We start from the raw sequence: 25,638 nt of genomic DNA on the forward strand, positions 1-25,638 counted from the left end.
GAAACTTCAGGTCCCACTGCAGAGCCCGCATCCGCCACCTGGCGTGACGCACCAGAAGGATGCAGGAGGCCATCAGTCCCAGAAGCCGCAGCGTCAACCTGACCGAGACTCGGGATAACGGTCTGAAGACAGGAATCAGAGCCTGAATATCCCGAACCCGCTGTTCGGGTGGGTAAACCCGAAACTGCGCCGAGTCGAGAACCGCTCCGATGAAAAGGAGCTTCTGAGAGGGACACAGGTGCGACTTCGGCACATTGATGGAGAACCCCAGCAAGTGCAGGAGGTCCGCCGTAGTCTGGAGGTGGCTGACGACTGTCTGGGGCGAGCCCGCCTTCAACAACCAGTCGTCGAGGTAGGGGAAGACTGATACCCCCTGCCTGCGCAGATGGGCTGCGACCACCGCCATCACCTTTGTGAACACCCGTGGGGCGCTGGTAAGGCCGAAGGGGAGCACGGTAAACTGAAAGTGCTCTAGGCCTACCGTGAACCGCAGGTAACGCCGGTGGGCCGGCAGGACGGGGATGTGGAAATAGGCGTCCTGCAAGTCCAACGCTACCATCCAGTCTCCTGGGTCCAGGGCAGCCAGGACCTGAGCTAAAGTGAGCATCTTGAACTTCTCCGTCCGGAGGAAGCCGTTGACGTTCCGCAGATCCAAGATAGGGCGTAGGCCCCCTTTGCCCTTCTTGGGCACCAGAAAGTAGCGGGAGTAACAACCACGTCCTACTTCTGGCCCAGGAACGCGCTCGATGGCCCTCTTGGCCAAGAGGGCCGAAACTTCCTCCTGCAGAAGTTGCAAGTGATCCCCCGACACACGGTGGTATTGAGGTGGCATGGATGGAGGGGAAGACTCGAAGGGGAGGGAGAAACCCCTTCGGACAATTTGCAGCACCCACCTGTCCGAAGTGACTGTATGCCAGTGGGAGAGGTGATGGCGAACCCTGCCTCCCACAGGCGTCACATGGGCCTGAAAACTCGGACTAGGAAGGTTTTGAGGCGGGGGCTGCTGAGGGAGGTGTGGACTGGCCGCGCCGCTGACCCCTACCACCGCCACGGCGGTTCCCACGTCCGCCACCGCGCTGCTGGACATTTTGCGGCGTGTGGCTGGCGGCCCGTGGAGGGGCGCCCCTTCCGTGGCCACGAAAGGAGCGAAAGGCACCCGATTGCTGGCGTGGGGCCGTAAGGCCCAAGGACTTGGCCGTGGCCCTGGAGTCCTTGAAACGTTCCAGCGCATGGTCTGCCTTGTCGCCAAAGAGGCGACGGCCATCAAACGGCATGTCCAGGAGGGTGGCCTGGACATCGGCCGAGAAGTTGGCGGACCTCAACCAGGCGTGGCGTCGAACCGCCACCGTCGTTGCCATCGCCCTGCCCAGTGAGTCCGTGGTATCCAGCCCACACCGGATAGAAAAGCGTGCCGCATCTCGGCCGTCCGCAAGGGTTTGGCTGAGTTTAGCCCTGACCTCCTCAGGGCATTGTGGCAGCACCTCCGCAACCGTGTCCCACAGAGTGTGGGTGTAGCGGCCCAAGAGACAGTTGGTGTTCACTGACCGTAGCCCCAGGCTCACAGACGAGAAGACCTTCTTCCCGAACTGCTCATATCTCTTGAATTCCCTGTCGGGCGGGGCCGACGGGAATGCGGATTGGGAGGTAGAGGCCTGGATGACCAGGCTCTCGGGGGTGGGATGGGTGGACAAAAAGCATGGGTCGCCCGGTGCCGGGCGGTAGCGTCTGGCCACGTTCCTGTCCACAGGGGGGCCTGTGGCGGGCTTGGACCAAGTGCCCAGCAGAACGTCACACAAGGCCTCATTGAACGGCAGAAGGGGCTCCGTGGAACCGGACTGCTGTTTGAGGACCTCAGTGAGGAGATTAGTCCTCACGGCCGCGACGGGGAGCTGAAGGTTTAAGGCCTTAGCTGCCTTCGTCAACACTACGCTGTAAGCAGAACCCGCCTCCGAAGCCACAGTCGGGGGCGATGTAAATCCAGTGTCTGGCGAGGTGTCAATACCACTGGCCTCCCCAAGCTCATATGTCCAGTCCTGATGCGACTGGCAATCGCGTGCCAGAGGGTCCTCGGACCCCTCCCATTGCTCCTCGTCACCCGGCTCCTGGAGACCAGGATTAACAGCCAGGGCCTCCTCGTGGAGATAGAAGTCTCCGAAGGCCGACGGAATCGGCGCCCAGCGGCGCCCCTCCGACACCTGAGTAGGACCGTAGGAAGCATTGGGGTCGGCAACCACATCGGCTGCCGGGGACGACACCTGAAGGGACGGCGCCGGTGAGGTCGTAAGGTCGACCGGCGAGGTCCCGGATCCGGAGCCGGATCCAGCGAGGTCGCGCGGCGCCGGGACCGAAGCCGCCAGCGGCGCCGGGGCCGAAGCACCCGACGTCGTCGGGGCCGAAGCGCCCGACCCGGAAGGACCTCCAGACGGAGCCGATCGGCCCGAAGGCGCCACGGGAACCGACTGAGGAGGGAGGGCCCTCATGGCCATGAGGTACCTCTCGACCTCCTCCTGCGACGCGCCGTGCCCAGGGACCCGGAGGTGTGGGGCAGGCGGCGACGCTTGCGACTCCCGCGGAGCCGCGTGGGCGGTGTCGCCCGAGTCCCCGGTCGCATCGCGCGAGCGACGGGGCGGGTCGGAGGATCGATGGTGTCGCTCCGACCTCTCATGCCTCGTACCTGAGGACTTGGAACCGGACGATCGGTGACCACTCCCGGAGCGTCGATGACTCCGACCTCGCGACCTGTCCCTCGACCTCCCGTGGGACCGGGACCGGGACCTGGAGCGGCGCGGGGCCGACTGCCTCAGCTCGAGACGCTTGCGGGACCGCTCCCGCCTAGCCTTCGACGTCAGGGCCCGGCAGTCGTCACAGGTTCGATCGTCGTGGTCGAGGCCTAAGCACTTCAGGCACCGGCGATGGGGGTCCGTGACCGACATGAGTCGGCCGCACTTCGAGCAAGGCTTGAACCCGGGCATCCCTGGCACCTATAGTCGAGAAGCGACTAAATAGAGGATCAAAAAGATCAAAAAAGTTTTCAGTCAAAAAGTGACTGGGGGTAGAGCTTCTTCCGGATCTGCGCTAGCTGGCGCGGAAAAAAGAAGAACTGACGTCAGCGCGCATGGGCGCCGTCTATATACTCCGATGACGTCATCCCGGCGCTCACGACGCCGACGACGGACGCGGAGCCGCAGACGACGCCTACCAGCGCGCAGGGGTATTGCTACGCAAAAATTTCCGGATCCAGTCTGACGCCTGGGGATATTCTAAGGTAAGGAATCTATCACTAACGTGTCTCTTTCAGATAAGACCTACTGTGTAACAACAGAAGTAAGAGGTTGAATCCTCATGGGAGGTTACAAATGAAGACAAGGCGGTTAAGGAGGGACTGACAAGCCTATTCACGAATCAGAAACCAGCGTTTACAAAAGACAATGACACAAGCCAATGACAGATATGGGCTGAGAGTGAGCGTGGCTTCAACTCCAAACACGGATACAGCAAGCCTTGCAGAGCAGCGCATGCGCTGCCCAGGCCGACTTAAAAGCTTTGGAATGCCCCCACATCTGTTACCATAGCATGATAACTGCACCCCATAGAATGGGCCACAGTCTCTACAGTTAAAGCCACATTTTAGTTTGCGTTTGGGTGCAACAAGTGCATCACTCACCAGGTATGGATATAGCCTCTTCTTGTGCTCTGGCATACTGTCCACAACGTTTTGCTAGTCCTCATAAAGCATGGATATAAAGGTCCTAAAGACAGGAAGCAGTAGCAGTGTGTAACAGCCAAGTTGCCAGAGGGAAAACTGTGTGAGCCAAAGTGTCAAGTTTCTTGGACTGTCTATAGAGGCTGTAGGAAAGGAATTTGTATTCTGCTTCAAAGACATCAAACACCCAGAATTTCAGGTGATGGATGGGAGGACTAAACCTATTTGCCACCAGGAGGTAAAGCTATAGCACCTGGCTATCAGCCTTTGGGCTGCTGGGCCTAAAAAGATTTCTCCTGAGCTACAATTATAGTGTCTTGGCATACCTTATTAAAAGAAAATAGGACTTCACAGAAACTGTAGAAGAGGCGGGCGGATCAACTTATAAATCATATTCATAATCCTCCATGCGTCCATAGCCCTTCTTCTCCATTGCCCAGGTATCTGTATCTAAACCAATAATTTCCTCTAAATATCATTGGCATAGGGGAGAGGTACACAGTGATGCATCACTGAAGTAAGCCTCGATTTCTTCCCTTGCCATATGGATGATAACTTTTTCACATCCATACATCAGCCAGCTCTGGGCTAGCTTTGTGGGCAGCGTCACAACCTACTTTTGGGTTGCCACAGAGGGATCGCCTGAATTAATGGGGGCATAAGGACAAGACAGTACTTAGGTCAGTTATGACTACACTTCAAGCACTTTGGCTGAACTTGCAGAGAGAGCAGCCAGAGTGACACAGTGAAACCTTTTATCGAGAAAAAGACAAAAAACACAGGATCACATCTAGCCTTCTTTCTGTATTACGCAGTTATTGGCAGCTTTTTAAAAAGGAAAACTTTGATTTGCGTATATATGTATGGCCTATATCATGCAAAACCCACCCCAAAATGGGTTTCAGAGCTCTGTACAATCATAGTGGAAGCAGCAGGGATGGAATATAAATAGGATCCACACATGAGCCAAATTTCCAATAAAAGGCAGCGGCTTCAAAGCGCTATACAGCTGCTTTATAGAATCACATTTAGAAGCACATTAACCTAGATTGCAGGCAAGTTAGAAGTCGCTGAGCACTCGGGCTAGCAGTGAGTAGGTACGACCAGCTGCTGGAAAGGTACAGGATGAGCTAAGTAGAAACAAGCATACAATCTACTGTCGAACATGTCATATAGGACGATTTCAAAATGTGTGCTATTTCATGAAGGTCCACATCAGTAACAACCATGAGTAAGTTTGCACGCTCTGGTCTCAACCGAGAGACACATTACACACAAATAGCTGGGTGTCGGGCTTGCTCCAGTTTCTCATAAAACACCATCATCAGAAACATCTGATTTCACCCAAGGTGTTTGGACAATGTTCAAGTGACACACAGCTTTGGAGCTGGCATCCAAGGATGGGTAAGCCTCATCAGTGCAGAAAAATTCAATGGACGTACAGGTTCATCTCCTGATGTCTGAGGCATTGTAACAAAAAGAAACCTTTAATTGGCACCGGAAACAGACAAAACCAGTGGTCACTTCACATAAGTCAATTAAAGACCAAAATGCGCGGAGGAAAGGAGAAACTCTGGGGCAAGGACTGCGTGCCCCATCATACCGCGAACCTGAAGGCTGGTTGATTGATTGTACAGCTGCCCATAATCTGCCCCGTGTTACAAAGTGTTTAAGGTGTCCTGTAGTGCGGGACGTGCGTGGGCCGGGCCTGGGCCTTCTGAACGCACATTTTTTAGAGTTCTTTTATAACCGATAATGAAGGAAAATCATTTTTGGTGAAAAAAAATGTTACCTAAAATCAGACAATTTACGAGGAGAAGCAGTGATTTATCCACGTGTTCTCGTTTCGCTTTGTACCAAATAGCCAGCAAAGTGTAATCTATTTGTGTTCCCTTAGGCTAAGGCTTTGTTTGTTTCATGTGTACATTTCCCGATGCTTATGATGTCACATGAGGGAATACCGTATCTCTCCTGCAAGTTCATGCACTTTAAAGTCACCACATGCCTAAAGTACACGCTATATTCAGTAGATATAAACAAAAAAATCATTGCGAGTTACACTTTACCCCTCCTCATCCATTCGCGTAGGACCAGCGGTGGCAAATGCCGCACCCCCTGCTAACTTTCTACTATTCCAATTTCAAAATCTATCCCTTTTTTCCAGGGCACTAGAAGCGCTCCAGCTGGGAAAGTGCAATTTTGCCTGGAGCGCCGTACATGCTTCCATCGTTTCTGGAAGCATCTCTGACACTGGAGATCTCAGTATCTTAGAAAGAGTTTGAGTCATGCAGACAGCTGACAAGTGATATCCTTATGTTTTGCTGTTAGTCCTTGTAAATTAAGCGAGGTATTGGCACGGAAAGTGCAGCGGGAGCAACTGTAAAGCGTGCGCATATGTTTAAGTGGCAGGAGAGAGTGCGTGGCAGAGTGAAAGGAAGGACAGGGAATAACACCAGGATAGGTGGCAGAATAAAGTGCATGGCACAGGAAGAGGCATGGGTAGACAAAAATATAAGGTTAAGTACCAGGACATGCTGACAGCGCCTATTTTTCGTCCTAGTCTGACCCTGATGAAGAATCATAGCAGTAGAAAGCACTGTAGTAATGCTTACAGTTGCAGAACATATTCACTGTGGGATAGGCTAAGGCGGGGTTTTTTTCAGTTAACAGGCGGCATGAGAATTCCCTTTTAAATAAACATCGAGCCACTGCTGTCTGCAGCGCTCTTGTGGATGAAGTGAATTAGCACAGAACAAACAGATAATACTGCCTTTTCATATAATGGGAATCAACAGGAGAAAACAATCACACAGTGGCATGTGCGCTCCGAATGACAGCGTCTCGGCTGCCGCTTCCGTGAAAAACAGTAATAATGGCAGATGTAATTAAATGGAATAGGAGGATGTTTCAGGAAGGCTGCAGCTGGGAGGGTTGGCGCTGATGAGGACAGAGGCCCCTCTTACCTCATTTCTCTTCACTTGTGTTTTTTGACGACTGTCCTGTTTTATCTTCCTTTCAGCTGAGCAGAAATCATGCACGCAACGCTTCTCCTCCCGGTGCACGCCATCATGGCCCTCACGCGAAGAGGGTTGTGAATGCTGGTATATTTTCTGAAGTTTAAAACCTGTCTATGTCACGTCATATTATGTGATGTTATCGGCATTACATAAAACATTTCAACAGGAAAGTGGGAGGTTAAAAAATGCGCTACGGCTCCGGCGGTGAATGCTTGCAAGAGGTAACAAGCCGTGAGCGTGCACTCTCCCGAACTTCTGGTTTCGGGATGTGAACGCTCACGGCTGTCGTGGGGCGGGACTTATGTCTTTCGGAGAAGCCCGCGCCCACGGAGTGGATGGCCCAGGGGACTGGTGGCAGCAGAAGGAGTGGCGGCTGAGGCCGCTGATGCAGTAAGTGGGGCTTAGGGGGCTTGGCACGTGCGTGTGTGTGTGTGTGCGTGTGCGTGCGTGTGTGCCTGCCTGTGTGCGCGCGCGACTGAGAGAGAGGCATGGCTGACTGACTGAGATGTGCACAGCTCCGGGGGGCGGGGCATGCGCGTCAACGCTGTGAAATCGCCGCGCGTGCCCCTGCCTACGTCCCTTGAGAGCCGACTTAATAACAATAGGTCTCGAGCGAGACCTAAAAAGGGACAGCCACATCATTTGCTAACCACCCATTGTAAGTTTTGAAAAAAATGGACTTGGCCTTTACTCTGGTCTGTAAGGATTTGCAAAGAAAACTGAAAAATCAGAAAAGGATCCCCTTGCTGCAGATCGTGGGAAGGTCGTTCTATAGTACAAACATTGTTGAAAGGGCCAAGTGCTTAGCTGTGCTCTGTTCATCTGGCCCTGGTAGGCTCATTAGCTGCCACTACCCCTTATTTCTAAATTTATATCAGCTGCAATTCCGAATCCAGGTTTTCTATTGGCAACTTAACACCTGTTTGTAATGCCCCCTCCTGAAGATCGGGCCTAGAAACAAATCAGTGTCTAGTGCACAGATTACAAGTAAACAAGTAGAACAGCTGGCCATAAATTTAACTGCCTTGACCCACAGAAATGGCGTTCGTTCATCCAATAAGCACCTCTCTAAGTTAATTTCCATCAATGACAAGAAACAAATATAGCCAAACGGGAGGTACATGGTAGAGGCTCAAAAGATGCCAACCTTTGTCTACTCGGCAGGACTCGAGAGTTTAACACTATGTTCCCTAGCTCGGAGCACACCTATTGTGCTCCATCACACAAACTAGCTACTGGCCATGGAAGACCTACTGGCCTGGAAGGCACACTATGCCCTGTCTAATTTCACAAATTGACCTCGCACACCAAGAAACTATATGATAGACACAATATTAGTGCTTAATAAACATTTGTATTGTAACAAAGATAAAATCCAACTGTCCTCCCAAGAAATTTTTCAAGTCGATTTTCTTCGTTTTATTCTTTCTTTATTTGTTCAAAAACTCGCAGATAAAAATAGCCAACGCGTTTCGTCCGAAACCGGACTTCTTCAGGGCTTTGCGCAGTGTATTCTTAAGTTAAACGTCCCATCCGTCCTGGCAGGTGTATAAGCAATGGGTTTTATAATTATATAGTTGGCAGATCTAATAATCATCCATTCGTTTTAGGATCCAGTAGAATTTTTAAGAGAAGAGTAAGGTTTGTGCCATAAGTTCGGCGTCGTAGTCGCGTGCGTGTGCGGTCGTCTGGTCTCCCGGTCCGACCGCGAGTTTTTGAACAAATAAAGAAAGAATAAAACGAAGAAAATCGACTTGAAAAATTTCTTGGGAGGACAGTTGGATTTTATCTTTGTTACAATACAAATGTTTATTAAGCACTAATATTGTGTCTATCATATAGTTTCTTGGTGTGCGAGGTCAATTTGTGAAATTTGATGTACAGAGCAAATTTTTATTTGTTCTTTGTTGGGATCTAGGGGGTTGTATCCCAGACCGTTTGCACCCGTATCATAACAGATATTAGGAACTTGACCCTTGGTGCGGCCCATAAAGCCTCAATCCCCCTCTTTGCTGTGACACACTATGCCCTGTCTGTATGGATATGTCCGTTTTGCACGAATTTTGCCTCTCACCCCACCACGAGCTTAAAGCCTAAGTAAACCTGGCTCAATGAAAAATGTAAGTTCACATTTTTGTATCTTAGAGGTGAAAAAAAGAAATACCATTGAGTCGGGCATTTACAGTGTCAACAGATGCCAAAAATCTGTGGTAGCAAACTACTGCATTAAAAACGCACACAAAAAATCACCTTGTGGGAGGTAACATACCCAACCCATATTGTGGACATGGGGTGCGTGAGATTTTGAGGCAAAAATGCAAGCAATGATCATATCTTGAAGGATGGTCACCCTGAAGAGAGCAATCAATATCCCAAAAAACGGCACTGTAATTTCAGAAGCTCATGCCAACCTACTTTAACTCCATGGTTACCCAATTATTGCTTCTGAAGTGAAACTGTCGTCAAACTGTATTTAAAATGACATTAAGAAACAAATATACAACAAATACCTGTCAACTCCATCCCAGCGGTAACCAGGCCAAATGTCAAACCGATTCGGTGGAGGGTTTGGTCCACTGTACCTTGGGCGAGCTGTAGAGAACAAAGAAAAAAATGTCTCTAGCTGTTGTGATTACCAGCATTGACAGAGGCTACAGCTGACTTTCTTGGGACAAGGCCTAGCTGACTTCAGGACTGAACCCTTCGGGACATTGCATAATGACAGTGCTTTTTTGTCTGCATCCAATAAAGAAGTACAGTCAAATCAACCAGTTTAGCATCAACCCTCCAGCAACTCAAAGATGTCGAGAGTGATCCCACAAAGCTCACCTTTCTTGTTCTTTTCCTCCTTCACTTTCTTCTTTCTGATGAAATTGGCCATGGGGTCCCCGTCTCGTTCCTGCTCCCGTAGCATTTGGTCCAAGTCCTGGTCGTCGATGTAGCGGGCCAAGGGTTTCTCAATCTCTTTGGCTGCATCCAGCACATTTTGCTGTTGCATCTGCCGCTGGGCGAGACTACCAAGTGGGAAAAGAATAACGGACATTAGGGAAAGGTAGGCTTCATTTCCTCTGCCGTTAAACAGTAAGATAATTGTTACGTTCTACACTAGACCACTTTCAGTGGTAACCAATGTTAGGTGAAAACCTAAAAAAAACAAGATTTTGTGGATGAGACAATCGGTTTCTAAAAAAACAAACCAACTAACAGAGTCAGCAGGCACAGAAAAAGTAGTACATATGATCTTGGACCTACAAAGGCTATAAGCCATGAAAGATGTTCTACTGTAGAACTATGTGTGGGTACTAGTAATGGTGTTGCGGCTTATGCAGGTGAGGATTTAGGTGCCTGGTAAAGCTATGTGTAGGGAAATGGGTGCTTGTTGCCCTACCTCCCCCCCCCACTTACACTTTTTGCCTGGTTTTGTGAAGCAACTTTGACTGAGGTGTACTGGGTCCCTGCTAACTAGATTCCCAGAACCCGTGTTCTTGCCCTAAAACTGTACCACAATTGGTACAACTTATGTGGCCATTGTAAGTCCCTAGTAAATGGTACCCCTGGTACCGAAGGCATTGACACTGAAGAAGGACCCCAAGGACAGCAGCACGAATTATGCCACCTAGGGTCCCCTCACCAAGGCCATGCACACTGTCACTGCAAACTGTGTGCCTTGGTGCAGACAAAAAAAAAAAAGATTCAACATGGCACAAATCCCTGTGTGCCATGCTCGCAGACACTGCATGGGATATAGGTAAGGCACCCCCAGAGCAGGCCTCATAGTCTTAAGGCAGGGTGCACTGTATCTTCTGTCGTAGCTTCAAGGTGCCAGCCTCTGACAGCGCAGTGCAACTTGGCAAATCATTGCCCAGCTGCCTATCTTCACTGCACCCAGTCCGCCCAGCTGTGGGATCTTCGAACTAGCTGTTCTCCCGTGGCCCCAGAGCCCTTGTGACCTCCACTCTCCCTTGAGAGCCTAAAGACTTGCATACAAGTGCCCGTTTGCTTTTAAGTTGCCCCCCCTCTTTCGTAACGTGCCAGTTACTAAGTAAATTTGCTCCTATGTCCTGGAGAAATTCGGGAAGCCCCCGAGAACTTGGCCTTGGAACTTAGGACCTTGGCCTCCGAACCTTCCAATTCCAAAAGGTAAATCACCTCAGTGATGGCATTGCATTGAGTTTCAGAATGCTTTTTCCTTCCATAGGAAATGTATTATGCGTAATTGCGCACAACTGTGAATATTGCATTTACTGTCATTTTTCCACATTGCGAAAAGGATTTACTGTGTAGCTGAAGTTCTTGGTCTAAATATTTATATTAAAAAAGTTTGGTCTCAACTTCATTCATTGAATGTGTATATCATTTATTGCCTCTGCAGGTGCAATAAATGCTTAACACCTCTGAGAAGCCTAACTGCTCGCTCACAATACCACAAAAATAGAGCGTTATTATTATCTACTTTTGCCTCTGTAAACCAATAAGGGTTTCCTCGACCTCTCTGCACAGTGTACCTCATTGTGGTGCACTATCTCAGGAGGTGGCTTACCTATACTATGTAACTGCCCAATGCTAAAATACAATGATGAACTACAGATCAAGATTGAGGAGAGATGGCCAAACAGAATGCTTGTCCCAGCACCAGAATGGCCCAGGCTGCAGATCAGGATTTTGGTTTAATGTAGATCAAAGTACATAATGAAACCGTCATCAGTTTGATGCAATTATTGAAAGTTCACAAGGACAACATTCTTTTCTCAGCTGTCAACGTAAATGTGCCCTGTCTTTCTCATTTGTGACAAATGTCAAGAACCTATTTTCTGAGAACCAATGGTCAGGCCTAGTTTCTAGCTTCTTCTTAGATGCACACATTCTGTAGACCAGCTGAGAGATTCTTCTGCTTGTCGGTAAAGGTCCCAGTTCTTTTCCGCCACAGAGTGAGGTGTTGGTTATGCTGTTCAAAAGAAACAAGATACCTGCTCTCCTTCCTCTTCAAAATATTGTGTACCAACCTCTGGATCCAATAGCACCGCCCCACCACCTCCTCGAGCCAGGTTAGGTCTTCTGAAAAGTTCACTTCCTCTTCCAGAAGTGAGAACATAATTTGGGTTTGGAAGGAGCATCATGGATTAAGGTTGTTTTTTTGAGCCATGTTTTAGCTTGCCTTGGTGATAGTTCCTATAGATTGCTTTCTGTTAGTGAAAGAGGTCCCCTATCCTGCCGTTCCACATGCTGTTTTGTGATTTCCCCCTCTGGTTGGTTTTCTTTACCCATTTAAGATATGCTTGAAATTTAGCCTACACCTGAAGTAAAGTTTCTGTTACTCCTCTGAAGAACCCTTCGGAGTCAATGACTATTACAGTAGACTTTTCCAGTTTTCATTACTTTTGTCTAGCTCTGCACTTCTATGATGTTCTCAGCACTGGCTGTCTGCTCTGGTCTGCAAGTGCTTCCAAGAGCCTCAGGAGGCTTTTGTACTTGTTTCAATATATTGTCTTTTTTTTTTTACTTCCGACCAAGCCAATGCGGATTCTCTCTCTTTTAGTTCACCATCTGATAGGGACAGTCTTCTGGCTGCTCTTTGTAGTTCTCTCTATTCCTCAATGTGTGTTGGAACAGGGTCTTTCTCTCGCCACTTTTGTCTGAAACAGCACTTCTGGACACCTTTCACTGTAGTATTTCAAGTCTGAGACGATATAAGGAGCCAAGTCACAATCTACGGCTTCCATGAGGTGTTTTACAGCTTCTGCAGCTTGAGCGTGTTTCAATGGAAGTTCGGCCTAGATTACATTTTTCACTACAGAATACCATTTTTTTGTGTTGAAATGAAAGTCCTCAGCAGTATCTTTTCCTTGCCCTACTCCTATTAAGATGTTTGTTCCCTTACTCATAGTGAAATAAATGAACTCGTTATTACGCTCATTCAGAGTTACAATCTATGGAACACCACAGTACATTTAAAAAAAAAGATTAGGGTGCACTGTGAACACACCATGAATTGACAGAGGGCAGGGCATGGATAAGTAATTCAGGGCATGGATAAGTAATTGAATACAGAAAAGCCCTCTTTCGCTCGCATCCTAGGGAAACTGTTGTGCAACTGCCACAACAGACCCTGTACCATCCCATTATGGAGGGACTGAAGGGTGCATCACATTAAAGTATGCCATACCTAGGCAGATGTCAGGATCTTTAAGTATCCTATCAAAAAGGTATCATTATTTCATGGAAGGCTGCATAACAGATGGCTAGACAAATACTCTTTAAACTCGCCAGGTTCGCTTATGAAACTCACATTAAAGATAACCCGCATAATAGTATAAAGACTCTTTTATGTGTATCAACTTGAGGCCCGTCAACCCAGCCTCATTGTATTTGTCTGCCCAAACTTGCTTACTGCATGTTGCATACTGTTAAAGCCATCATTTCTCGATGCTGGGTGAGATCTGTCCTCCAGGACATCATAATATGCTTATCAGGTACCCCATTTACATTGACTTGCCAGTTGCTAAAGATTTTGACCATTGCAGAAAGAATGTTGGTATCTTTACCATAAGCACTAGACACTTGCTTCTTCCTCAAAGTGGGTAGGCCTTTATCTTAGGATAATAGGAGCCATAACTCCATGGAACAGTTGTTATGTAAAGCTTTAACTACAGTGCAAGAATGTTAATTTTTCTGAAATAAGTTTTATACCTCGTTTATATTTTTCTTCCATGTTTGGTTGGGTTGCAGTACTTTCTCTTCATAATGTATACAGCAATTTTCCAAAAATATATTTGCCTCTGCCTGCATAGGCCATAGGTTTTGACAATTAAGGACATACATTGTATTGAATCACATTGGCATTTGTAAGTACACATTTTTATGTATATAATGTTTAGAAGCACTTTGAAGCAACCTGTGCAGGTTTTTGGGCTAGGATAAATGCTGTTTTATTTTTATCCTGATGAATTCTATTTTTATTGGCTCTAATCGACCTGTCAAATGATTTCACATGGTACTTTGATGGCATTGTTTAACTCTGATAAATTTTTACTTATGGCACTTTGACGTATGAATTTTTATGTATATAATATTTACAAGCACTTGGCACTTTGAAGCAACCTGTATGGTTTTCTGTGGGCTAGGACAAATGCAAGTTTATTTTTACTCTGATTAAATCTATATGCATGAGTTTTAATCGGAATGTCGAACAATTTCTCATGGCACTTTGACGCATCTTTCGACAATGAGGAATTTTTACGCATATGTCTATAAGCACTTGGCTCTTTGGCACAACCGGTATTTTTTTTTGTTTGTTTTAAAAAAAAAAACTATTTATTGTTTTCCAACAAACAACATGGTATCAGCACATAACATATAGAAATAGCATTGAATAGTTCCCGACCCCATCCAACAGCTCCACTTGACATCTACATTGAAAATACATCAATAGCTTTTACGCACCCTATGAGAAATGTCAAGCCCTAATACTGTATGGTTTTTTGCGGGCTAGAGCAAAGGTAGCTTTATTTTAAACCGTGATTAATTTTATGTGCCTTAGTTCTAAATTGATTTGTCTATTCATCCCACAATGTTGCATGGTTTATATAAGAATGGTATATGTTAAATTACGGGAAATGTACTGTAACATATCCCTTTGTGATGATTTTAATTAATCAGACAATAAAATGTATTATTATTATGCAATACTCTTATGTATACCCACTTGAGATCTATCATCCCTGCCTCACTGGCTGTCGCCTACCCTTCTCCACTTGAAGTTTCTTACACATAACCCTATTGTTACTGTATTACCCAGGTGCCAGCTGAGCCCGTCTTACCTCACTGCAGCATATCCAACAACTAACTCCCACTGAAAGCTCTTAAGAGTGTTTCCATGGAACATCTTTTACCATTCCCTGCACTTGACACCTCTAACTCCTACCTGAGCGAGCGTCTCAAATCTGTGTCTCTATATGCATCTATTGAATCTGCCCCTCCGTTGCCTTACCACAGCATCATGAAATGTCTCTTACCCCTGACCCCACCGGGCATACTGCTCTTCCCTCTGGGACTTCACACCAGCTGTGCGTTGTTGCTCCTCACGCTCTGCCTGCAGATCCCTCTTGCGCCCAGACTTATCCCGGAAAACTGTTGTTGCAGATCTGGATTCATCTATTGGAAGAAAAAAAAACACAGGATCATAAATACAAGACCAGAGAAAACTCCTATCCTTGGAGATGGCACACAGCAGCAGAAATAGCTCCCAGCCCAAGAGAGCTACAAGCCCCAGAAAAAAAGCTATACCCTAAACGGGAGTCCTAGTTTTAAAGGTGGCTTCTAGACCACAGGCAGCTCCTCACATAGATACAGTTCTTACGGATGGATATGGATCTTTCATAGTTGCCAAATTCCACAATACTGAAAGTTTCAAAAACTCAATAAGTCTAGACGAAAAGACTGAAATTAAGCCTACTGTGATAACTCCATTTGAGATTATGACCATAGCAAAAAATTGTTTGGTTCTTCAGGTCTCAGCGCAGTCTCACAAAATGTCTCCTGTGGGGTGCATCTTTTATAGGTTTCTTTTACCAATGATGCCTTTAGTGGATAAGAACAGCCCAAGTGTATCCCTTTTCTATGTCAAACACTTAAGTACTAGAAGGTACAAATCCCTACCAAGAAAGTACCAGTCCCAAGAACAGGTTGGATCATGGAAACCTTACTGTTCAATGAAAAGCTCTGCATGGCCGTAGCTTTCACGGGACACAACCCGCACATACCTCCAAATACATTAGTTTAGTGCAGGGTGTGCCTCAGGGCTCAATCTTGAGGCCTACCCTTTTCAATCTATATATAGCCCCCTTAGCTAGGATTGTGGAAAAACACGATGTCACAGTGTCATATGCAGATGACACGCAGCTAGTGGTCACCCTGGCTCCGAATTCGGTGCAAGCAGCCAGTAGTTTTGCAGACTGTAGTTTCTTGCCTTTTGGATGACAAGCAATTGCCTGAAACTGAATGGTAATAAGACAGAGATACTGATAGTAGGGAACACTTCATGCATTTGGTCTTCAGGCTGGTGGCCATCAATCTTAGGTCTGGCCCCACCCCTAAGACAGAGGTGAAAAACTTAGGAGTCTGGATGGATTCCACCCTCTCCTTTGAGACTCACATCAAGAAAGTTGCAGGCAGGTGTTTTGGAATCCTGAAGACTCTTAGGAAAACTTTGGACATTCTCTCTGTTTCTGCTAGGAAAACCCCGACCCATGCCCTCGTTACATCGCGATTAGACTATGGGAATGTTCTATATCTAGGCACAACAAAAAAGGGACTCCAGAACGCAACAGCTCGCTTGGTCCGGAGTCTGCCCAGAAGGGTGTCCTCTAAGAAAACGCTAGACTCGCTACATTGGCTGCCTACTCAAAAAAGGATTTATTTCAAGGGACTATGCGTTTTCCACCGTACTTTGCAAGACAAAGGCCCACTCTACCTACGGGATCTTCTTAAACCTTACAATCCAGAACAGCATCTTAGATCCACCGGGACTCAGCTGGTGAAAGTTCCCATGGTAAAGAAAGCATGAATGGGAGCTCGCTCTTTTGGCTATCTGGCAGCGAAAAGCTAGCACGCCCGAGCCCTGGTCCTTCGTGTGGAACCATCAGAGAGCCTCTTCAGAAAAAAATTTAAAACGTGGCTCTTTCAACTGTGATTGTTTATTGGTTCCCCTCGGGGTGCTTGCCCCTATGCCCCTTCGTCCCTCTGATGTTTGATTCCGTAGTTGACTGATAGAGCAGTTAGCACAGGGACACACCAGTGGTGTAACCAGGCATTTTATAAATACAAAATAAAGAAATAAGTTACAGTTCGGTACCTTTTAATTGTTATTCAAACTTATATAGCTCAACATTGAAGTTATTGCATTTCATATAGTCAGCATTAGAAAGTTTTGTGCAACTGAAACATGTTACAGAAGTTAAGAATGGGTGGCAAAAAAGGCAAAACCATGTAAAATGAATGATCTTGGTGTAGCACACACAAAAGTAGAACCTGAGTGCAGGGGTTTTGAGAGTGGGGCAAACTACAAGGTAAATCAATGAGGAAGGCGACGGTGTGGTCCAGGTTTAAGGCTGGTAGCACATAGAAGAAAAACCTGAAACCAAGTGCTGGTGACTGCGGGATACTAAAGACGCAGGTATATACAGAGACATCTGCGCCTCCCAAAAGGCTACAGGCAGGAGTCCCAATACGGTTTCAATGGTGCCTATAATTTAAGAGACAAACAGCCACTGCAGGAATGTTCCAAAAGATAGTGACAACCTTGATCTCAAACACTAAATGAGAAGGTTGATGCCAAGAAATGAGCCACAAGATATTCTTCTGACTTCAGAGTAAGTCTGGTCCCATATTCTTGGGAAGGCTCTCCCAACTGGGATAAAGAGGGGCTACAGGGAACCGAAAACGAGGGGCACCCGATAGTAACTGAGCCACCTAAACTCTCATTGGCCTAACTGAGTATTACTCCACGTATCAACAACCTGCATGGAAATTGAATACTGCAAAGTCAAAAAATGCTACTGTGCTGCTAGAAGACCGAAAGGGGACCAAAGCTACACCAGAAAAGGCATCCAAGAAAAATTAAGGACAGTTCACCGATGAGGATTTGGGTTTGATGCAACAAGGCATTCACAAGGAACAGAAAGAAATTGTGAAGTAGGAAATGTGTAAAACTTTGCAGAAACAGTTGCTTCTCTATTGCACTCTAATCCAGAGAATATTTGACTTGGAACAGAAAGCAGAAAATGTCCTGATGCTTGATCAGACTGTGAATAACAAAATGAGATAGATGGAACCTGGCCAAACCTGCAGGTGACGTTTGAAGATTTAGAAAACCGAGCCGGTCAGGAAAAATCCAGAATCAGGAAATGTCTCGGAGGTGGTAGAATGTTTGGACATTAGAGATTTTGTGCATATAATCTTTGCCCTGATCTTATACTAAAGGAGTAGGTAGTAGTGGGCATAAAAATTATCCTAAGGATTGTTCCTAGGCTGCAGGGCCCAGCAACGAACAAGAGACTAGGTGGCTTGATTTATATAAGAAATGCAATAGAAGAGTCCAGTAAATTTTGTGGTGATAAAATACTCCTACTGCAGGACTTTGATAATTTACTCTGACCAAAATGAAGACTCTTCACCCGACAGTGCAAGAGACAGCTCAATTTTTACTGTAATGCAAAGCCAAATGAATGGCAGAAACCAACGTATCAGAATAATGGCAGAAGAGGGTAGATGCATCCTTCAGTTGGGTACAGACCCGGATGGCATCACCTCAACAAAAGTGACTGTCCAACAACCCAACAACAGCAATAGGAACAATGGCACACACAGAACCACAGATCAGTGAGACAGGGCCATAGCAAAGAATGAGGCAGACCTTAACAAGCATTTACAATGCAATGGTCTCGGCATTCTTAAAGTTAGAGCTATTGGCATTGCTCATGACATTATTTTTATTTATGGTTTTGTTTTTAAAACATAAATAAATGGCATTGTCATTTACAATGCCAATAGCTTAATCGCTCGCAAAGGCGAGACCTATTGCATTTGCACCCACACAGAGCAACACACACAAAGCCACCCACACACACACAGCCACCCACAAACAAGCACTGGCGTTGCCAATAGGTCTCGCAGTAGGAAAGTTGGAGCTATTGGTTTTGTAAATGACAAAGCCCTTTATGTTTTTAAAATGAAAACAAAAATAAAAGGCATTGTTTTTTGCAATAGTAATAGCTCAAACTCTTGTGAATGCGAGACCTATTGCATTGCAAATGCTTGTTTGTTTTTTGTTTTAATGACTGCTTTGTTTGTCCTGTGCACCATAGCATTAGTGAGTACTTAAAAGATAATGAATATTATTGTTATCACAATACATTTCAGCATGCCATACCACTACAAAATACCTTTGTAAAATCTAGGGTATAACAAGCCTTTCCTGTAGTGTCGGGGAGCACATCACTTGACCCTTGATGGTGCTATAGGAGTTAATGTCTATGATGGCAGAGGTAACCAATGAAACGGGGGTAAAAAGTTCCTTAGAATAAAATCACTGGTTATAGGCAAAGAAATGTGACGAAGCGTCATTACCATATAGTTGCATATTGAGATGCTGAACTAAAATTAGAAGGTGCTTTCAGGCAGGCTTGCAAGCTGGAAATGGGTTCCATTAAAAATGAGCTATTGGCATTGTAAATGAGAATGCCATTTATTTATGATTTGGTTTTAAAAAAATAAATAGAAAGGCATTGTCATTTATAATGCCAATAGGTTAAACATGCGTAGAGGCGAGACGTATTGCATTACAAATGTTTGCTTAGGGAGAAGGCAGAGTGAAGTCGAATTCATAGTGTGGCTAGAAGAGATGGAGATCAGAAGAAATCGCTATGGGCAGAACGACAGTAAGGGAGAGGTAAGAATGGCATGGAAGAAATAAAGGTAAGGCGAGACCTATTGCATTTTCAATGCTTGTTTACTGAGCCAGCGGAGCCGGCCCGAAATCGGATTTACTGGGACAGCGCCCTGGGTGGTATGGAAAGATTGGCGTTTGTTGTGAGTGGGGGGTCCTGGAGGTGTGAGGAAGATGGGGTGGGGTTGGGGGCGGGGGTTGATAGGGAGCTAACAATTACGAGGAAGTACCTTAAGGGTTAATTAAATGTCTTTCCCGGCACCCAATGTACACCAAGTAGGATGGACGAGCTGCTTTTTGCATAACATTATGCCAGGCAGCTCCCTGTTGCGCCCCACGAATATCAGCGCCCCGGGCCAGCTTCCTAAGGCCAGCCCGGCGAGCCAGTACTCTCCTGCTAAAACTTTTAGTTAAATATAGAAAGCTGCTGAAAAGGGTTGTACTTGCCTTTTCAAAGTACAGGGGTGCAGGACTCAGTGCCTGCATTTTAAGTTGTTCACCAGGCGAGGAAGAGGTTTGTACCTGGCACCCCTCACCCAAGCCGGCACCCCAACAAATCCAAGAGCAGTAAACCGCCGACGGCCGAATTATTTCAACATACAAACATCTGCAGGGATTGTGCACAGCTACTGTGTGCCCTCCATGTCATGTGACCTCCTGCAGCTGTGACCTCAGGCTGTATAGTCAGCAGCACTTACTTTGCATGTGAATTGAAAACTGCGAGCCCCGGATACTGTTTGCTAAGAGCCATGAGTGGCTGACGGGGTCACGTGACGGGTGCTAGGTTATTGTGCAGCGTGAGGAACCAATTATACATATATTTACAGTACTGCTGTTTTCCCCGCTTACAGTAAACAAGAACAAACACGTTTTGCTCTGTCTTTTTTTTTGTTTTATATTCAATTCATCACCAACTTCTCTTCAGCACTACTGCTGCATTTATGAACAGAAATATTACTACAAACTCCATGTGTGAACGCGACGGAAAGATGGGTAAGTGCTGGGAGCAGCTCATGCATACGTTTACAACACTGTGAAGATGGAGCTAAAGGGAGAGAAGGTGAAGAAACAGTACTAGGAGGAGGAGAGAGAATTGAGCAGGCACGAGACAAAAGATAAGAAGAGGGAAATGAGAGCGATGCAAAATGATTAAGCATAGAATAGGACACAAGAAAGATGAGGGAGGCAAGAGCGAAACTGTAAAAGGAGCGAACAAGCACAAAGATTTGAGAAAGAAATGAGAACAAGAAGAGAACATCGAAAGAAGCAGACAATCAGGAACAAGGAATATGACTGCAGTTTAGTATTTGAAGCATTGTTGTAACAATTACTTATTGTTACATCAATCCCGATGTATTTCTATCATAGCAAGTTATCTTGGAGACACAAAGGGTAGGAAAACAAGAGCGGCCGGGAAACTGAAAGTACGGCCGGCCAGCCATGAATAATTAGGGGAGGAGAAGCCGCAGAGCGCACGCTGGGAGAAGCCCTTTGATGTGGTGGCGGCGGTGAAAAAATGCAATTAGGAGGGAGGGAGGGAGGCTGATGCGCGTGCTTGTTTGGTCATGTGATTCATGTGAACTCGAAGAAAACCGCACAGAAAAAAGCCTTAGTTTGACGAGTATTTTGAGCACTTGAATTCTCTCCATTTTCCATTCCTGCGGAATGGAAAAGGCGAGACCTAAAAAAGCTACCCACACAGAGCCACACACACACAGACAGAGCCACACACACACTCACAGACAGACAGAGCCACACACACACTCACAGACAGACAGAGCCACACACACACTCGCAGACATACAGAGCCACACACACACTCGCAGACATACAGAGCCACACACACACTCGCAGACATACAGAGCCACACACACACTCGCAGACATACAGAGCCACACACACACTCACAGACAGACAGAGCCACACACACACTTTCAGACAGACAGAGCCCCACACACAGAGTCCCACACACAGAGCCCCACACACACAGAGCCACACACACACACACAGGGCCACACACACACACAGAGCCACGCACACACAGAGCCACACACAGGAAACAGAGGCCAGAAAAAACGCTCACAACGAGGGAACAGGGGGAAGGAAAGCAAGCACAACGAGGGGGCAGGAGAGCAAGCACAAACAACGAGCGGGCAGGAGAGCAAGCACAAACAACGAGGGGGCAGGAGAGCAAGCACAAACAATGAGGGGGCAGGAGAGAAAGGACACACAACGAGGGGGCAGGAGAGCAAGCACAAACAACGAGGGGGCAGGAGAGAAAGGACACACATCGAGGGGGCAGGAGAGCAAGCACAAACAACGAGGGGGTAGGAGAGCAAGCACAAACAGCGAGGGGGCAGGAGAGAAAAGACACACAGCGAGGGGGCAGGAGAGCAAGCACAAACAACGAGGGGGCAGGAGAGCAAGCACAAACAACGAGGGGGCAGGAGAGCAAGCACAAAGAACGAGGGGGCAGGAGAGCTAGCACAGAGAATGAGGGGGCAGGAGAGCAAGCACAAACGACGAGGGGGCAGGAGAGCAAGCACAAACGACGAGGGGGCAGGAGAGCAAGCACAAAGAACGAGGGGGCAGGAGAGCAAGGACAAACAACGAGGGGGCAGGAGAGAAAGGAAACACAACGAGGGGGCAGCAGAGCAAGCACAAAGAACGAGGGGGCAGGAGAGCAAGCACAAAGAACGAGGGGGCAGGAGAGCAAGCACAAAGAACAAGGGGGCAGGAGAGCAAGCACAAACAATGAGGGGGCAGGAGAGCAAGCACAAATAACGAGGGGGGCAGGAGAGAAAGGACACACATCGAGGGGGCAGGAGAGCAAGCTAAAACAACGAGGGGGCAGGAGAGCAAGCACAAACAACGAGGGGGTAGGAGAGCAAGCACAAACAACGAGGGGGCAGGAGAGCAGAGCAAGCACAAACAACGAGGGGGCAGGAGAGCAAGCACAAACAACGAGGGGGCAGGAGAGCAAGCACAAACAACGAGAGGGCGGGAGAGCAAGCACAAACAACGAGGGGGCAGGAGAGCAAGCACAAACGACGAGGGGGCAGGAGAGCAAGCACAAAGAACGAGGGGGCAGGAGAGCAAGGACAAACAACGAGGGGGCAGGAGAGAAAGGAAACACAACGAGGGGGCAGCAGAGCAAGCACAAAGAACGAGGGGGCAGGAGAGCAAGCACAAAGAACGAGGGGGCAGGAGAGCAAGCACAAAGAACAAGGGGGCAGGAGAGCAAGCACAAACAATGAGGGGGCAGGAGAGCAAGCACAAATAACGAGGGGGGCAGGAGAGAAAGGACACACATCGAGGGGGCAGGAGAGCAAGCTAAAACAACGAGGGGGCAGGAGAGCAAGCACAAACAACGAGGGGGTAGGAGAGCAAGCACAAACAACGAGGGGGCAGGAGAGAAAAGACACACAGCGAGGGGGCAGGAGAGAAAGGACACACAACGAGAGGGCAGGAGAGCAAGCACAAACAACGAGGGGGCAGGAGAGCAAGCACAAACAACGAGGGGGCAGGAGAGCAAGCACAAACAACGAGAGGGCGGGAGAGCAAGCACAAACAACGAGGGGGCAGGAGAGCAAGCACAAACAACGAGGGGGCAGGAGAGCAAGCACTCACAGGCGGCAGTGCTTCGCCCGCGCCCCGGCGCCAGGTGCAGGGAGAGCCCGCGAGGGGCCGAGCCTCGCAGCTGCGCTGCGCAGAGGAAGCCTCTCCTACCTGGGCCGCAGATCCGGGCACACGGGGTTCCTCAGCTTGGGCAAGGCGCCGATTCCAGGTGTCCTGCAGGCACCATCTTTCCGCTCTCCTGCTCTTTCCAACACCAACACATCCATACAGCACGCCTCTGCAGGGTTTTAACTCGCGGCTTTAACTTAGAAATACGAAGTCTACCCTTCAGGATACTCTCCAGCCCCAGTCCGTCCCGGGGAGCCCATTTCCCGGGCCCTCGAGGCCCCCCAGCCGCTCGTTCTCCTTATTCTCATCCATGAGCCCAAGCCGCTGCTCCGTCAGCTTCCGCTCTGCACGCTGCATCACAAGATTGACAATAGAGACACGTGGGCAGAGAAGCACCGGAAGCACATTCTCAATAAGGTGGTGACGGGTTATTGAGAGTAGACAAGGCGGCAACCATGGAGGAGGCACGGACGGGGTTGGTTGTGGCTTATAAGTAAGGCTGCCGGTTTTCCGTTTAAACTGATTTTTACATATAAATACAGACGGAAAACGTTTTTGTCTGTATTTATATATAAAAACGGGAAAATACTTATAAAATAAATGATCCTCCTGCCTCGGTGCTCCTCTGTAAAATCCGAGTCAGACGTGCACAGAGGCGGTGCTGCCCTGAAACTGCTCCAGAGAGGGGGGGGAACTGAGAGCACTGCAGAGACACTCAACCACCCCTCACAGCAGTAGATCACGCAAGATAATCGTCGGAGCAGTGCAAGAAGCCGATGTCCATTAAGAGGTGTGAAAACACCCCAGGACATCGTCTGCAGCTCCAGCAACATTTTGTTTTGTGTTGTATGGGAGGGGGAAGGAGGTGGGGGGCTGGGGGCCGAAATGCCTTTAACAACTATTAGCACAAAGCTTTTAGGGTTCAGAAGAACTTCACCCTTTGTCTTTTATTTGTAACCATTATTTCATGTTTAGTACACAGACAATGCATGCGCACACTGTCACAGCACCAGTCAGTGCAGGCACGAGCAGGGGATCTCTGATGCAGAACTATAAAGATGGACATTCCTTTCCTGTGCTGACAATGGTAATTTCCATCCTCCCCTTAAAAAATGTCATTTTTGGAACCGTACCGATGGTGGGTAACAGAACAACGACCCAGGTTCATTTGACTGGTAACTGAAAACGATTGCAAGGCAGCAGTGCAAACAAACATTAATGGGTTTATCATTGGTTTCTCAGTTCTTTGGGTGAGTTGATACCCGATGTCCCAAACATCATTATCAAATGTTTAGGATTGGAGAAGTCTAGTGCATTCTGTTTGCTTCTATGCTAATATTATGCCTGGTGAGAACGTTTTTATGCCGCTCGGGTGCCTTTCCTCGCCTCAGCCTCTACCCTTGCTCCCCCCTTCCCATCCCCTCCCCTTCCCTTCCAGCACTCGTGTAAACCAAGGAAGAGAACAACAGCGCTCCGACATAGGACACTGCCAGCCTGCGAAGACACTGACAAATAAGGCTGCTTTTTATCACTCAGTGCTTTTCTTTCCCTAGCACACTGGTTGGTAATGTACAATGGCCGATCAGGTGCCTCTCCTCGATTCTTGCGCTGGTCTGTGTCTTACAGACGGTGCATACACTTGTACATTAATTGCTAAGCTGCATATCCAAAAATAGTATTTATGAATGGAAGGCATGTTTTCAAAAGGGACATTTTTACATTAGACGTGTTTAAGATGTTTCATGTACACCACGTTCTGTAAACACTCTTTAGAAATTTGTTATGGTTCAAGGGGACATGTGGTTAAAAAGTGCAGCACATTTTTAACAATTAGAAAGGGCAGAGCTTTCCCACAAAAACCTATACATTCAATCCATACATTCCATTTAGAGGCATGGTGCAAGAAGCCCAAAATATTCAGGGAGCCCCCATTTCTTTAAAGCCCTATGAATATCTGAGATATGGGATGCTGTGGGGACCCACATATTAGACAGGGAATGATCTGATATTCTCCAAGCAGACATTTTCTGTGTTGGTCGATTAAATGTGAGTAAAAGAGGTAGTAATGTGTTTACATTTTGCAAGACAACTGCGCAAATGGGACCTAATCAAAATCATGAATTAATGCCTCTTTTCTTAGAACACAGGGAATAAATTGGCTCCCAATATGTAAAGTGCACTAAACATAGGCTCCAATAAAAAAAATACAGCTATAACAACCTAGTGCAAGTGTGCATGTCAATTTAAATAAATGTGGAAAAATACAAGCTTTAGCGCTTTTTTTCTTGCGTCAAAAAATAGATGTGGATAAATACAGATAATATGGCCCAAAAATAAATATGGATAAATACAGACGGAAATGTGAAAAAAATAAATACCATAAAACCGGGAGCCCTACTTATAAGGTTAACCGTACAATAGAATACAGCAATGCTTTAGAGAGGTGACTTAACGTTTATTTCCAAAGTGTGAGTTTTTATTAGTACACTTCTTTGTTTATACTTATAGATGAAAGAAAAGGACATTGAGCTGTCTATTTTGAATGTTTGCCAACATTTGGCGCTATACTTAAGAGGGGCATTTAAAGGAAAAGTGAATGTATTTTTATGCCAAGATCAGGATATCCTATTATGATTCTTTCTTGCATTTTCAGTAGCAACCATAGTAGCAAGAACAAGAGAAGAGCGCTCCACACGACCACGTTTCTCAGAGGCAAAGCAGAAATGCCTCGGAGAAAGCATCGTCATTTTCGGATTCGGGGCGTGGTTTTCGTTCTCTCCTCTTCCCAT

At 47.2% G+C, this 25,638-nt stretch overlaps 1 protein-coding gene across 1 annotated transcript in view; it reads right to left on the reverse strand.

Annotated features, from left to right (window-relative positions):
• Positions 1-25,638, reverse strand: part of BUD13 (BUD13 spliceosome associated protein) — a 203,285-nt gene that overhangs the window by 10,178 nt on the left and 167,469 nt on the right. The window contains exons 8-10 of the mRNA XM_086956813.1: positions 14,733-14,871; positions 9,550-9,734; positions 9,231-9,312 (exon numbers count right to left, since the gene is read on the reverse strand). Of these exons, the coding sequence (XP_086812939.1) occupies positions 9,231-9,312; positions 9,550-9,734; positions 14,733-14,871 (406 nt within the window). The remainder of the gene's footprint in view (positions 1-9,230; positions 9,313-9,549; positions 9,735-14,732; positions 14,872-25,638) is intronic.

Source organism: Lissotriton vulgaris, chromosome 2_1 (assembly GCF_964263255.1).
Source record: "Lissotriton vulgaris chromosome 2_1, aLisVul1.2, whole genome shotgun sequence".
In the NCBI taxonomy this organism is placed as follows: domain Eukaryota; kingdom Metazoa; phylum Chordata; class Amphibia; order Caudata; family Salamandridae; genus Lissotriton; species Lissotriton vulgaris.